Source organism: Cebidichthys violaceus, unplaced genomic scaffold (genome assembly GCF_023349555.1).
Source record: "Cebidichthys violaceus isolate CVI_PGR_0920_01 unplaced genomic scaffold, fCebVio1.0.p SCAF_20, whole genome shotgun sequence".
Taxonomy (NCBI): Eukaryota; Metazoa; Chordata; class Actinopteri; order Perciformes; family Stichaeidae; genus Cebidichthys; species Cebidichthys violaceus.
The window spans coordinates 9,481,673-9,498,391 of record NW_027176373.1 but is presented as its reverse complement, the minus strand read 5'-3'; the positions used below and the strand labels follow the sequence as shown (position 1 = coordinate 9,498,391).

At 38.4% G+C, this 16,719-nt stretch overlaps 1 protein-coding gene across 4 annotated transcripts in view; it reads right to left on the bottom strand.

Annotated features, from left to right (window-relative positions):
- The window catches only part of LOC137876517 (actin-binding LIM protein 3-like), a 41,442-nt gene that overhangs the window by 21,935 nt on the left and 2,788 nt on the right, over positions 1 to 16,719 (bottom strand). For all 4 annotated transcript variants that reach the window (XM_068716150.1, XM_068716147.1, XM_068716148.1 and 1 more), the window contains exons 2-4: positions 15,806 to 15,973; positions 3,048 to 3,231; positions 148 to 260 (exon numbers count right to left, since the gene is read on the bottom strand). In XM_068716150.1, the coding sequence (XP_068572251.1) occupies positions 148 to 260; positions 3,048 to 3,231; positions 15,806 to 15,973 (465 nt within the window). The remainder of the gene's footprint in view (positions 1 to 147; positions 261 to 3,047; positions 3,232 to 15,805; positions 15,974 to 16,719) is intronic.

The window sequence follows — 16,719 nt, the reverse complement described above, 5'->3', positions numbered from 1 at the left end:
ACAACGTCACTTCATGCATTGTTTGTGTATAACTCCACAGCTTGTCATAAATTATCCCTAATACAGTGTATTTAACTTTCAAAATCAACAGAATGAGTATGGTTTTGAATGTGTGTGTGCATACATTTGTGTGTGTTTAGTTCTTACAGCTTGGTCCATGGACCTTGACGGGCTTGTCGCTTTTCAGAGTGTGTGAGCACTGCTGACACACACACTTCTTCCCACAGAAGGTCACCCTGTCTCCAATTGGGAACGGACACCTGAAAACACACACAGAAAATTCCAGTAAAGCTATGCAGATATGGTGTTGCAAAAATTATACTGTTCCCCCAGAACACCAAATAACATTTCAACTCTTACCCCCTAGTGGTGCAATATCTGCTTTGTTTTGCAGACATTTTGACAAATGGAAATTATATTTTTATTCTAACACAATGGATTTAAATGGAATGGCAGAGACTGAAGAGCATTTATTAACACCAGTAGGACATATTTTTTGTTATCCTTACAGAACTTAAATTGTTTCTCAAATTCCCCACTAAAAAATGTATAGTAAATCAGTGGACCTTCAGTATCTAAGAACATATTTGATTCTATTTCAGGGTTCTTCGCAAACAAAGAAACAGCAGTGGAGTGTTGACCTGATCCCTCAGTTCCACACAGCAATCTCACCCCATTATTTCTCATTTTTGGTTTAGCAGAATAGACTGAAATATGAATTCAAGAAGGCATTGAATTATAAATCAAGACATACAGTAAATGCCTTTTAGCCTGAGGGCTCAGCTGTAGCCACATAATGTGAGGGCAGGGGTGAGCATCTGCAATACAGCCACAGCTGAATCCAATTTTTTTCATTGTATACAAATCTGTATCCAGATCACATGTCCAAAACTCCTCTGGTAGAAAATAAGAAAACTGCAACACACAGGCTGATAAATGATAAAGTAGCTGCTGCTGTTCTACAGTCGCCTCAGAAACAGAAAGTTCATCCCAAGTACAAATGTGATTCAACATTATTTTGTGACAATATCAGTTACTAGTATTTCTCACATATTATTGAAGATTTTAAACTGATTTGTCTAATGGCAGTGAGAATATTTGGAGGACCTTTTTTGATATCTGTTTAGTTGCAGGAAAGTAAGCTACATGTCAAATTGTCTATTTGATGTCCCACATATTGGAAGTCGGAATCAATACACTGCCCAGCTCTATATTATGCTACATGTCTCCTCTGCACACATCAGAGAGGTTGTTGTGAGAGTTCGGTCAATGCTTGGAAAAAAAAATTCATTTGAGAGACACAATTTTATTGCAATATGCTGACCACAGTCATTTTCAAAATGAATAAGCTTCACATTTCAGTACAGTGGGTTCTTATTCAGTAGAGTGGGTGCACAAACAAACACCAACACACACAAATAGGGGGACTAGAAAAACTGTCAATATAAGCAATTCAAAACCTAATGGTCCATCTCTACATCTAACACACTCACTGACAGTTAGCCTTTTATATTGTTATCATATTTACTGTGCAGCTCACCAGTCACACTTCATTCACCAGTTACTTATTACATTCACTCCAGCTTTGAATGAACTGAAGCCAATACTAAATTGACATGATATATAACAAATAAAGTGAGCAGCCAGCTACAACAGACACAAAGCACATATGAAGTGTTTCATATTTCAAATATTTTAAATAGTACCTTGTTAGATCTTGAATGTGATGTCTCATCAACTTCTTGCTTACACTGATGCACTTAATTCATTAGGGTCATTAATTGGTACTCCAAAAAATATTTTACTAATAAAGGGACACTCCACTAATTTTATATGCATTTTAAAAAATATATAATATTAGCCTTTAAAAGTTGTACAATCTCTTTCTAAGGTCTAGTAAAATAACTAGGTGGCAACCTCTGGTTCTGAGAATTGAAGCCTATTCGGGAGTGCCTTAAACTTCATTTCTTTCTAATGTCTGGAATGGAATGGAATTTATGGTAGTTTTAAGTCTTCTTCAAAACAGCATGCTGTTCATTTAGTGAATTACGGTCACATTAGAGTAAAATAGACGTGGCTACCTTGTGATTGACAGGTTCCTACCACGGTGTTGTCCAGTCTTGGAGTTGTCTGTGTTTTCAGTTCAGAACTTTCACAATGTGTTTCCAGTTCATGACAGTTAATTGTAACATTTTCGGTCGCCTAAAAATTCTCATTCAGAGTTTTGTTGTACTTAGCTCCACCCTCTCGTGTCACTTCTAGTTGCAAAAAGTCAAGATGGCAACAGTCAAAAACCAAGATGGCTCACAAATACGTTCACTTCTCATGTACAGTCTATGAAAATAACCCTGGTGTTGTCATGTTTAAAAGAATATGGGAGCTTATTAGAGAGCTGCGGTTAAAGAAAATACGCTATCAACTTGCATTATTGGAGCTGTAGAGTCCAGAAACTTTGATTTGTTACTTTTAATTAGCTATATCAAGTTGTGTTGACTGTGAAAGTTTCAATTAAAACATCGCCTACAGTGTTTCTTAGCACTGTCGTGATTTTGCAGTAGCTTTGGTGCACACTGGTCAGTGACACCAAACACAGACACAGGAATTATACTGGCCCGCAGATCTCATACATCATTACATTTTAATTGTAAAGGGCCACCTGTGGTATGCAAGAAGTCGTGAACAGACTTGCAAAGTCATTAAACGACAGTACGTGTCGCTCTGTGAGAACCAAATTGTTTTTGTAATCACAAGTTATACGAATGAAGCAGTGCCAAGAGGATCCCTGATGACTCAACACAAAAAGCTGTAAACAATGGTGTTAAAAATTTGAAATATTAAATATTCAATTCTCCTACTATTACGATGCCAACCATACTATGCCAACAATAACATAATAAAAAAATAAAAACACAACATAATTTAACAATGCCAACCATACTATGTTCAAAATATATTGTATTCCAATACTTTAAATTAATTCCCAGAGCAGAAAAAAGGATGTTTCTGAATATGAGGCAAGAAATTACAGGAGTGTGTTGTGACTATACCTGCAGATGCTGCAGACGAAGCAGTGTGGGTGGTACGTCCTCCCCAGTGCAGATACCACCTCCCCAGTGATATACTGGTCACAGCTGTCACACTGGGTCCCATAGAGCCGCTGGTAGTCCTCTGTACAAATGTACTCGCCAGAGTGGTGGAAGAAACCTGAGTGCACCAGATCACAGCCACAAACTGGACACACAGAGAGAGAAAAACAACCTGAATCAGCTCACATCATTCCTTATAAATACAAGGAGAGAAACTGGTTACTGTTTGTAGTCACTGTGTGGCAGCGGTGATAGAAACTCTTTTCTCACAAAAGAAAAGCTCTCCAGCTCAAACACAAAAATAAGGTATAAAGGGCTGGTCAGAGAAGGTGTTTGCATGCATCATGTATTTCTTATTACTGTATAAGCCATTAATGCCTATAATTAAATCAATACATATAATCAGTATGTATGATACTATAATTAAGAAACTTGAGTTGCCAGTCTGCTTTGACACAAACACCAGTGTTCATCCATAAATCTAAAGGTTTACCCTTCTGCAGGTGCATAAAGACTAATTAAGCTATTAATGTGTGTAAAGCCTGACACATCATATAATATTCAGAAAATATGTTTATTGGACCTTTAGTCAAAAAAAATTAAAAAAAATATTTTTTTTGTATTTACATATATGATATTTTTTTGGACTTTACATTTCCCACAGTAGACATGGGAGAAGTGATTGCCTGTGCATTGCTTGCATCTGATTGTTTACTCTGAATTTCTTTTTTTTAAATTAATGAATTAATGAATAAACAATATAAAAAAAGGTTATGATAGCCAAGGATTTTCTTTTTTATACATAAAAAACATAAATTTTCACTCAATTTAGCTTACTACCTTTAATTACTTTAATTAAATGACCAAAACAGTGTATTTGGCATTGTGATATGGCATAATCCAGAGTGCATAATGAAATACAATACAAAAATTTACAGGTGAATTATTACCTTATAAACCTGCTGTATCATATTTGATACCTATGTTTTCAACACGATTTTACTATAAAATAAGGAACGAAATATGAAGTAATTATAGTTTGCTTCAATACAGTAAATAGTCATATTGAAATATTAGTAACACTATAAATGTTATTCTTACCGTAACTGTTTCAAAATTAGTAACGATTTCCCTGCCGAAAACGAAAAAGTCACTTCGTGACGGCTGCCATTTTGGAAATGGAATTTAAATGCCTGCTACTGCCTGCTGTGCATGGAAACTCCACCAGATGGTAGCAGACATGTATATGATTGTATACAACAGTTTTTTCAGGAAAGTATTGCTCATGTTAATTACGTAGAGGTCTCTGAAACTCACGTATCAAATATGATACAAATGGACTTGAGTTGCCAGTCTGCTTTGACACAAACACCAGTGTTCATCCATAAATCTAAAGGTTTACCCTTCTGCAGGTGCATAAAGACTAATTAAGCTATTAATGTGTGTGTATATGTGTGTGTGTGTGTGTGTGTGTGTGTGTGTGTGTGTGGGTGTGGGTGTGTGTGTGTGTGTGTGTGGTAGTGGATGGGGTGGGGTTGTTAAGAGTGCAATCTGTTGTTCTCTCTGACCTTTAAAGGGTTAGTACTGTAATCTGGTTTTGAGGATTAGACCAGTAACCAACTAATCTGTTAATTTTTTTACACTATGTTTTGGTAGTCTGTGCATGTAAAATTAGGTATGAAAAAATGTGGTACGAGTGCTTGAGTGTAAACATTTGTAAATATGTACCTGCATGTGTACAGTGTTTACACACAATGAATATGTTTATATGCATCTATGTGAGTATGGTGTGATGGATGCATGTCCAGGCAAAGGGACACAGGAGCGCTCCCATTGTGTTTACTATGTACACTGACAGCATGATGTATGGCTTTTATTCAGCAAATGCTAAGTCCTTCAGCCAAATGATTGCTTCTGGTGCAGCTGTGCTGGAGGATGACGTGGTCTCTGCTGAGCTGGTTGGTTACATCGTTTAAAAAGGAGCTGAACGATGATTTGCTCCAGCTATAAGGGAGGCAGGGAGCTTACGCTTACCTCTCATCAGTTGTGTTTTAAAGACTTTATAACAGCGATTCGGGATCCACAACTGATTTTTTTTCATGTATGTCCCCAAAATGAATTGAATCACTGATGCTGTCAGTGTCAGTGCCATGCTTTACCCATTCAGCTGTGCACAAGTCCACATATCTGTTGTGTTATAAGCCGTACTGTATATAAACTGCGCTATGATACAACCTGGAAGTACAGTAAGTGAGGCATTGGAAAGGCAGCCAACGGATCAAAATATCTGACAGTGAATTGAATGTCTGGGCTCTAATTAAGCTAATGGCTCTAAACCCAATGGAGTGAATGGATCCGATCTGATCCTAGCCAGTGTGTTAAGTGGCTCAGACAGAGAAAGAGACACTGTGGCAAGACAAGCACTCCAGCTGCCTAATGTATGTGTCTATTGGAGCCAACCTGAAGTCATAAAGACAGTAAAGCAACATTTAAGTGAACTGTAGTTTAGTTTTCTCCATATAAGCCTGGAGCCAAACACATGAACCTTTTGGTTTTCATTTAGAGAGAAAGACTTTCATCAAGCCCAGAGACCATGGAATCATGTAATGGTAGCTTGCCATGCCCTTTTAAAAGTGCATTATTGTAATATTATGTAGCTGTTAACATGGTATTGCTGTTCACTGCACATTTTTGTCACTGGACTATCTGCAATTACATTACATCCATTAACTGCTACCCGTAAAAAATGCCATTGTTGCCAAGAGTGCCATAATTGTAAACAGCACAGATGCAACATTGTTGCATCAAGGCAAGTTTATGTGTATAGCACCTTCCAATGACAAGGCAATTCAAAGTGCTTTACAAGAGAGATAAAATGCATTATTACAAAATATGAAAGAAACACAAAAAGGCTGATTGTCTGTGGAATTGTCTTATGTGGTTATTTCAATTTCAAACCAGTATTATGGTTTTCTATTTTTTCTTTTTCCTTTTCTTTCTGAACTACGCCAGAAATACACTGCACCAGGATGGAACTCCTTCACAATGCTCATTGTATTTAAACTGTAGTTCAAAGTTTATACCAGCATGACACACACCAGTCCGGGTCCATTTTTAGCATACGTGTTGACATTTGTATCTAAGGAGGTGATATTCCAACACAGATGTGATGCCTTTAACATCATCTTCATTATTGTCTACAGCATAATTCTCTTCTTACATTTTTGTTAGTTTGAAGATTGGAATCAATTTATTCATATCGGAAAGAAAAACTGGGACATTGTTCTGAAGCGCGAGAAACGCTGTACAGTATTTTTTGTTTTCCCTCTCTGTCTCTGATAATTGCATTCTTGTCATGGCAAAGCTGCTGTCGCACAACTTTAAAATGCCAGCCTGACCTTTATCAGTCTGCCTGAGACTAAAGCTGCTCACAAAATGATGTTCAACAAGGCAACCGTTTTTTCTTACTATCCACTGGGATTTAAAAGATGGAGTTATGTGGTTTTCAGCCAGCTCTGACAACATCATATATACAAACCTTCATATAAATAAAGATACACTCCTACCCTCTGTTTCCCAGAGACACACACTTGAGGAAGATAGCCGGGTACTTTTTTTTTAATCCTTTTTCACTCTGCTGATAGCATTCACACATTCATCACTGTCTAAATGGAAAGCTATTAAGATGTGGAGGCAAACCGGAAAGAGAGGGAGCAGTTGAGGCTTGGCTGGAATCCAGAGGGACCTCTGATATATTTGGATTTTCAGATCACATGCCACTTTCAGAAAAAATGTCCTCACAGAACAAAATCCGTGCATGGACATTTAGACTGGCTGTGCTTATTGACATCTATTATAATAATCAACTAATTTTCCGTCATAATTTTGACATTAGAGACCACTAAGTAATATTTAAATATAGGTTTGATCTGTCTTGCTACTTGAGTTTCCATGCTTATTTCACTGGTGTTTTTTATTAGACTAGTATTATTAGCCATGCTAGTGACATGGCTCTAGGGAAGGCTGTGTGTACCAGTCCACCATTTTGGTTCGGACTGAAATGTCTCAACAACTGTTGCAATAAAATCAAATCTTGTGCAGACATTATTAGACTGACATTAATCTACTTCCGGTCTCATACTCAAACTTTGCTCCTTGTAAAGATGAACAATCAGCAAAGCTCAGCAGATGTGATGTAGAGGTTTTTTTTTTCTTTGAGACAGAAAGTAAATGGAAACTGATTTATCCCAAAATGTCATGTGTTGTTATTTGTAATCATTCCAACATGCATTTGTGCAAAAGTACAGACAGGCCCACACTATCTGTATGATGAGCATGAGGTCACAACTCAAAACCATCCAACCTGTCAGGAATCACATTACATGTGTATAACAGTGTGTCTGAGCCTAAATCATTTCATTTACAATGTAATAATAACAGAAGCCAGAATTGCCACAGCATCTAAATGAGCATGACCCTGCCTGCAACCATCCATTTCTCCCTCTGTCAAATTACATTTTAGTCTTTCAGGGACAGTTGGGACAAATCTTACCGTTGCCACTTCAACTTGCTGACTATAGCATAATGTTCAAAAAGGTCAAAGACATATCAGTCGCCTCCATGCCAGACCTGTCAAGAAAAAAACACATGCCCCCACGAGACCTTGCCCTGATGTTCCCTGACCCCACCTGTTGCTCCAAACTCTGGCTGGTTTCTACGCACAGTCTCTTTTCTGTGTGCTACGTCAGCACCAACCGGGCAGTTAAATAAAACGGCAGCTCAGAGACAGCAGAGTCCTATTCACAGTAACTATAGTCGCTTTCATTAATGCATAATTGACATCATGGATTTAAGCGAATTCAACCTTTACTGGCGATTGTCTCTGCTGGACGGTTGAAGCGCCGGCAGAGAGAGTAACAGCATTTTTATGACCGTCTACAAGCATCAAGAGAGTCATCCAGCCTCCACTCTGTCTCACTGTCTAGCACATCCATTCTCATTCTGTGTAGGGACCTGTATAACTTATCATCACCAGACAGAGATAACGATCAAAAGAGATTTTACGGGAAATTATTCAGGCCATATAATGAAATTACAGGACTGAGAAATGGCTCGTTTGTAAGCCGTCATAGTGGATCAGTAAGAAGTAAATGAAACTGCTGCAGTATCAGTAGTTACCATTCGGCAAGTCTGAACAAGTTTTGCAGTCAATGCGGTTAGGGGTCCCAAACAAATGATCATATAAAAGTCAAAATGAATTCATGATTTAAACATGATGTTAGGTTAGGATAGTAGTCAACACAACAAATAACTTGATTATTGGCTGTTTTTCATTGCAATTGTTGCTGCAACTCAACTATTGTTGATGTTAGTAGTTCTCCTTGTGGTTCTATAAAAAAGATCAACAGTGAGAACAATGAAGAAACTTGAGTGTTGTGACGCTGGCGAGCGCTCAAGATTGAGATTAACAAGCAAACATGTCCGTCACAATCAAAATATGAAGAAGTAATGTTTCTGTGATTTTTGTTTTGGGTTCAAAAGAAGGGCATTATCAGAAAACTTATCACAGTAAAGGTGCATGATCCGAAGGGACTCTAAAAAGTGCTTGAAACGTTTTCTTTATAACATAACATTCACAATGATGTTACAAGAAATACAATCAGTATTCAGGGCTTAATATCCCAAAATGTTAGGTCCATTTTGCATATGTATGTCTTACAACTGGTCTGCCATGAGAAATATGTGTTGGTATTTGTTAAATACAGATATTTCAGGGGGAAAAATATATTTATATTGATTGTGATATTTTGTAGTGATCATGTGGGGTTTTCTTTGTTCTTTGTTTCGTCTTCGTTTAATTGCAGCAAAAAGTGAAAGATCTTTCTAACGTTCTACTACCGACGGGAGAAAGAAGACGAGGCTTGTAGGGAACGCAAACACAAAATAAATTCCATGTCACAAATACATAAAAGAAATACAAATCAATAAATTAAATCATGCTCAATGCATTTTCTTTCTCCTCCCTTTTATCCCTGTGACTATCCCCTTCTTTACTCTGCTCCATCGGTTTCATTCATCACCAGCCTCCCACTTCCCCTCCCTCCTGCTCATCAGGGGGGCAGGTTCAGCTGCAGTTCGTCAGAGGCACTGAAGTATTTAAATATATTTCTTCTACATCTGTTAATAGTGATTTGTAGCCTATTAGATTGAAGTGCTTGGGGTCTGGACACACATGCATGCAAACAAACACAATTGGCAGAAAGTCAACAGATAATGATTTCTTTGTTTACTGCCAGCGGCGCATGCACAGGGTGTAAGGAATGAAAGAAAGAGGCAATGCAAGAACTGATTTAAAAAGAAAGGATATAAATGAAGATGCAGGCAAAAAACAAGAACTCCCGGAGGCTCGATACAAGAGTTGTTCCGATACCAGTATCGGATATGCCTCATTTTACAATGGATTGGGTATCAGAAAGTATGTGATTCTACGCACCGATCCAATATCACGTTATCATTTACCAGCTCATCTAGGCAGCACAGGAACAACAACATATGTCACTCACTATCTGATCGCTCAGCCGTGATGAGAAGGAAGTGAGATGGCTCACTCGTTAGCTACTTACTAGCTCCGGGGGAAAAAAAGATTGCTGCGTCCCAAAACGCTAACGTTAGCTAATGAATGAGCCATCTCACTTCCTTCTCATAAATTGTGGCTGCACTTTAACAATTTATTCAAAGAATTATTTATTCCTTTCGATTTGTGTTTTTTAAAGTTAGTTTTCAGTTATGACTGACTGTCAAACTAGATAATAAAATAAAGTTCTATGGCAGTCATTCTCTGTATGTATTTGTTTGTGATTTACAAAGGGTTTAACCTGAACCACGCCATGCAACAGTGATAGCGATCATATCACACTTATACATTTGTTTTTAACGTATTGTACCAGCTCGGTACTCAAGTTCAGGTATCGGTATCAGTATCGGGAAGGAAAATACGATATCAAAACATCTCTACTTGATATGCATGTTGACTGTCTCTTCTTTCTGATTTTGCTTCCAGACACACAAGAAAACATGCAAGCGTGCACAGAAACACAGCGGCACACTGAGCCACGGTGCAAATGCTCATACAAGGACACACACAAAAGAGTGAGCTGAGCTGATACAGCGGTTAATGCTTCACAGTTTGTCCTTGAAGTCTCTTCTGAAGAAAGAGCCATCCGTGACTGTCTGTATGGCTGAGCATACACTAATACTGATAAAACATACCGCTCCTGATGTGCTAACTTGTTTCAAACCAAAGTGGGTCAGGCCTTGCAGTAAGCTTTACTAGGTAAAAATAATCATGAGTCTGTTTTATATTCTGTTGAGAAGGTGAAGACCCTGCAGTTGTACAATACATCAAAATAAATTCAGTGTGCGCCCGTTGTACATCACCTTCGAGGAGGGACTCTTACTGAAAATTATTTTATAAAAGTCTCCATAAATGGGAATGAAATGGTTGAAATGGACTATGTGGGATGTTTGTCCTTTTCCCCAGGAATAACAGAAGATGAACGTGGCTCAATTTTCGGATGCAGAAGACAAGAGGGGAGGATTATTTTAGACACAGGGCTAAGACGAGATGTGGGGAAACGAGGAAGAAAGGCAAGATGGGAGTCAAGGGAGAGATTAGAGGAAGAGGAAACGAGAAGGCATCATGTGTGAGGAGAAAGGGAAGCAGACAAGCAAAGCGAGGGGATGAGGATGTGGAGGAAGAGACAGGGGGGACCCAGGGGAGGTATCAATGAGGCTATCGATTTGTCCATCCAGCGCACATCTGCCGTCCTGTCACTGTCTTCCCTCATCTATTCACATCATCAACATGGGATGGATTTTCTTGCCGAAGCTCCTCCGCATTTGCATGAGTGTGATCAGGGTGGACGGATGGATCAAAGAGAAGGAGAAGTGGGGAGAAAAGTGAAAGTCTAACAGTCTAACTGAGGAGTGGTCGGTAAAAACAGTGCAAATATGTGCACTAATAAGGATTTTTCTACATTGTTTGGACTGGTATGTGCTTTTCAGTAGTTACATATGAACATTCGTCTGTGAAATTGAGGAGTTACAACTGTATATTTGCATACGCAGCAGAACATGGTCATAATAAAAACTGGCTTCATTTGCTTTAAAATGAGAGCAAATGTATTAAAGTTTTGCAGATTTTATGAGATTTTATGAGAACAGAAAGATATTAATTGCAGAGTCGGAATTTTGAGTGATCGGCCCTAAAACTTCACTGGTATAAATTATGTTCTTTGTAAATGTTTTAGTGGTTAAGTGAAACATTTTAATTCTAAATGTCCCATGTGATATGTTTACTTGAAAGAACAGCTTGTATGGAGCTTGGTATTATAGTTACTTTTTTGAAAGATATAAAGCAGCTGCAGATGTCAAGGCGGTTGGGAAAAGAGTTGTCTACTCATTTTGCCACATAGTTTATACCATATCATCCTTTTAATATACAGCTGCTGTATTAACAAAGACAACAGATACTCATGGCTGGAATATTTTATTCATAAACAATTTCTCAATTGATTTTTTGAGAAAATGTATTACAGTACTTCTATTAGATATACAATTCTATACAGTGATTTGACCCACATCACTCACCGCTATAAGGCCCAGTTTGGTATCATCTAGTCACCGATCTTATTTAAAAAATTACACATTTTGAATTTTTGTTAATGTGAAGCTTGTCCTAATATCCAAAACACTTGAAGCTACAAACAACAAAGTAACTGCCCAATATTTGATTGACAAGACTACAGTCAAGCTAGCGGCTCGGTGAGGCTGAACTTGTGAAAAAGGCTAACATGCTTCTCTAGGTAATATTTACCTTTTTTTTTTAAATCTCAGTGCTTTAGCAGGCAAACAGCACTAAACACACTACAGCTGAGACTGATGGGGATTTGGTCTTAAAACCTGTTAAGCCCGACGGACCCAAATTCGGGTCCGCTGTAGCATTTACCGTCCAAAAAAGTCCATTTATGCATGTGTACAATTTATGATTATGAATATTTTATATACCGAAAAAAAAATAAAAAATCAGCTTAAAACAAACAATCTAAGACATTTTTACAAACTCCAAACACCATTCTACACAACTATTGTACGCAAATAAAAGATTTATCACAAAATCACGTATTTCTAGCCATAACTCGCTCTTCTCCGAGTTAGCATAACAAAGCTAACGGTTAGCATAGGCAACCGAGATAGCAGAAAGCACGAGCATTCGACACAGATTCCAGAACTACCATCAGATCGTCTCTCTGGTAAACCCTCACAAGGCTGTGAGCAAACAAACACCAGAAACACAATGCGTAATATCCTTCAAAATCTTCCAAAGCTCCTTACCTTTTCGTTGTTCTGTTGTAAATCTCCGCTTAATTCTATCAACAATATTTCTACGTATTTCCGGTGCGTCTCTGAAATGTCCCCGTGTAGAAACAAGGGTCTGTCTAACAAAGGCGCCGTGGGGGAGGGGATTTATTTTAGGCGAGCTTTTGTGCACGTTTCAGGTGACGCGCCACAGTTTTACTCCCCACTGGCTAACGCTTCTGTCAATCAAAATCAGCCAGGACTCAGACGCTTCTAAGGAGGGTTCATTGACTGAAATCGACCAACCATAGACTGAGCTAGGAGACCTGGACTGGAAGCCAGACGAGAAAATCCCATGGATGACAGACATAAACAGGCTCAGAGAGGATCCAGGCTCTCTAAATGATGCCAAACTGCTGCATGTGATAGATTGAACACTATTAGTCATAAAAGAAGTGAAATATATAATTATATACTATATAAAATTACAATAGAACAGCTGGAACCAAATGAGATTTTGGTTGACCTCGGCTGAAATTTCTGCACTCAAACCTCTCTAGCTCTTGAATGCTTCACTTTATCAAAGAACAAATTGTGCAGAGAGACTCTCAACCTATTAGGCTATGATCTGGGAGAGGGGTGAGCTTTCAACTACAACATTAAAAAAAAATATCTTATCAAAATTGGATTAATTAATGGGCGGAAATCAAAATCTTCAATTTGTGCTGTGTTCCATCTTAATGTACTCTTAACCAGTAACATATATACTGATATTTACAAATCTGAACAAATCTCACAAGTGTCAGCTTTCTAAAATACCAAAACTATTAAAATACACCTTATATTTAGACGAAAAACACTCTCTTTACTATGGGTATGCAATAATTGAGGAGAGGCCTACAAATAGGCTTAGGGCTTAAGTTTTGACCTGGTGGTGGCTAGATGAAAAGTTAAGGAATCAATCAGGAATCGATTGATTGACCCTGAGGGGACCATGAATCTTTGTTTCACATTTAATGGCAATCCATCCAACAGTTGTAATTTAAGTCTGGACTAAAGTAGTGAACCAACCAATTGACTGCTAGTGCTATAACTAACCTTATTGTTATATTTAATTGAATAGTGCTCACACCAACAAATCCATTTATTAAAATCAAGTTTGCGTATCAAGGTTAACTTTGTCCCATTTAAACCTGAAATATACATTTTAGGCCATACCACCTAATTTAGTCACCATGCTACCCAATAACAGAGAATCTCAAATCACAACCCAACACACAGGGTTGCTGTCTCATCTATCTCACTCTGCTCATCTGTTTCTATTTCTCATTCATCCCAAATCTCCTCTCCGCTCTCCAAAAACAATCTCTTCAATCCTAAATACCCACACTAACAGGAGATTACACCATTTACATTGTAACTCTCTGACATTCACAGCTACAAACAAAGCATGTGAGACAAGAGAGCCGCAGAGAGGGGGAGGAAAGAGGAGGGGAAAAAAATAAGACGCCTGTGTACTAAAAGCTGACAATTTGATTCTTGTCCACTTCATCAGCTGACGTCTACTTGACCCACGGCCCATTAGCTCGAAGTCATTAAGCTTACTCAGCAAGATCAATTGTCCATAATAATACATACTTTAATATCAAAGGGAAAACACTTCTGTCAATAAGTCTAGCTTGTGTCCTGTCAGAGGGCTTTGATTGAGCAAACAAACTATCAAATCTGTTATTTCAGCTCAGGTTATTTTTAAGATTTACAATAGAAACCCCTCCTCGTTGGTGCTTTGTGGCTGCATGCATTCAAGCGATGTAACTGGCAGATCAAAGAGAGAAAACGGTGTTTTGGGACAGTGTGGGTCTCCTGTGAAAAGGAGGTTAGCTGGTTGGAGTCTGACTTCGGGCTGAAAACCTGCTGACAGCACTGTTAAGCTAGCTGCTGACTCCAGACCTCTATTTGTGTGATCTGTCCCACCTGTTCAGTGGTGGAGCTCAAACATGCAAAGACACACAGACACTCATATGTCTTTTGCATGTGCAAAGACAAGCACGCACGCACACACATCTGGACAAATGCAATGTGTTTTCCAACAGTCACACTCAACTTAAACTTTTTGAAAGTGGGGCTCAAAGAAAGGGGAAATAGCTATTGTTTTTTTTCTTTTTGTGTTTGGATTAAACAAACAAAATCAACATGTTAACTGGTAAGATTTATAGATGCTGCAGGGACAGAGCCAGGCTAGCCGTTTTCCTCTGGCTCCAGTCTTTTTGCTAAGCTAAGTTAATCAGCTGCTCATTCTAGCTTTATATTTAGTTTACAGATATGAAAGTGGTATCAATGTTATCATCTAACTCTAGCAACAACAAAAAAAAACATACATACTGATCTTCCCAAGATGCATGATGTATCAAGTGTAAATATGGGCTCACATGAAGACTCAACTTGCTTTTGCAAGAAGACAGTTAATACTTGGATTTGAGGCCATTCTGGGACCGGACCCCTTTTGGGAGGTCTGAGGTCTCCTCCCTGAGCACTTTTTTTATTAAACAAGCTTTAACAGTCTATTAGTCTATTTTGATGCTTTTTTAAGGCACTCTAGCCCATTATTTATAATAAAAGTAAAAAAAAAAATCCCATTGTGAATCAATTTATTTTTACTGTGAAAAAAGAAAATGCTTGGTGACTAACCTGGTACATATTGCGGTCCAGATAGCAGTACAGTATTACTGCCATGTACTGTACATCATCATGTATCCGAGCCTGGGTTTTTGGTATTTAGAAATTATATCTGATTGTTCCCCATCGGACTTACATCATCGTGCTGCAGTGGCCGCTGGGATATTTCGACAAAACTACAAAGCCTCTAATGTTTTAAAGATCAAAGATCTCCCCACCTTCCGTTCACTGTGTTATCACATGTAACCTTTTGTTTTTGGTGACAGTGGCATCCAATTACCAATTACTGTGTCGCCCACTGCTTTTTTTAATAAAAAACAGTTTGTCATCGACTTGGATTTTGGTGAAGTCATAGCTCAGTTTCTATTTCTGTGAAGCTATCATTGATTCAATTGTGCTGGTTCCTTCTTGTCTGAGTACTGGCAATTATTAAATATTTAATTATGCAAATTGATGTGGGTGGAATCCACACAAGGAAGCACATAAGTCCAAGATAGAAAAATAAATGAATATGAGACGTTGTGTTTGTGAGTGGAGAAGGGAAGCTGATGCAAATGTTTGTCCATATGTGTGTGTGTGTGTGTGTGTGTGTGTGTGTGTGTGTGTGTGTGCGTATGAAGAGGTGTTAATGTGAACTCAATATACGGAGGCATGTTTGTGTGTGTAGGTGTGTGGCAGCTTCTTACCTTGGCAGGTGAAGCAGAGAACATGGAAGTGTGTGTTTTTGACGCGCACTACCTCCCCACGACACACCTCCCCACAGCGCTCACACACGATGGGTGAATTTCCACGGCTGGAGAGAGGAGAGCTCCTGTTGTTGTTGTTTCCTCCATAAAGGCCTGACTGGTACTGAACTGGGGAAAGGATCAAAAACATGTCACTCATTGTCCTTTTGAAGCCCTTCCTCCTGTCGTCCTTTCAACTGAATTTGAACATCTTATCAACGTGATACATTTTTTTTTAAAAAGCCCTGCCACAAAAAGATAAACAATGTGATGCATTTGTTTTCTCAGGCAAGTGTCTTGTTACAGGAACATGTGACAGCTAAGCACAAGCTTTAATGCATAATGAATCTGGAAACAGCTGCTCAGGTTTGTGTTGCAGATAAAGTAGAAAACAAATCAGATCCTCAATTTGACTCATTCTCAAACGTCAGTACAGATGTTTGTTTGTTGTCCCTTTCTAAAAAAAAAAAGACACTCATTTTTAATGCCACAGAAATTATGTGGCAAACAATCCTGGTGGATCCATAAGACAAAAACACACAAATACATACACAATATTTAATACAAACATGACCACACCATCGACTGAAGGTTTAAGGTAGACGAAGAGGGCTTAGTGGTTGACTTTGTAAATAGTAGTGGCACCTGGAAAGTCTGTTACTCTGCCAGGGAGATCAGCATGACTTACAGCCATTCATTATAAGGAAGCGGCTTAAGAGACAGGTGTAGAGAAAGACGGACACTAACTAACTGAGACAAATTTCAAACTGCTGGTTGCCTTCAGTATCTTATAGTTGTCGGGAAATATGCTATTACTCATATACGTTTGTACTATTGATTTGCTATTATAACTACACTTTACAGATTTGCATTAA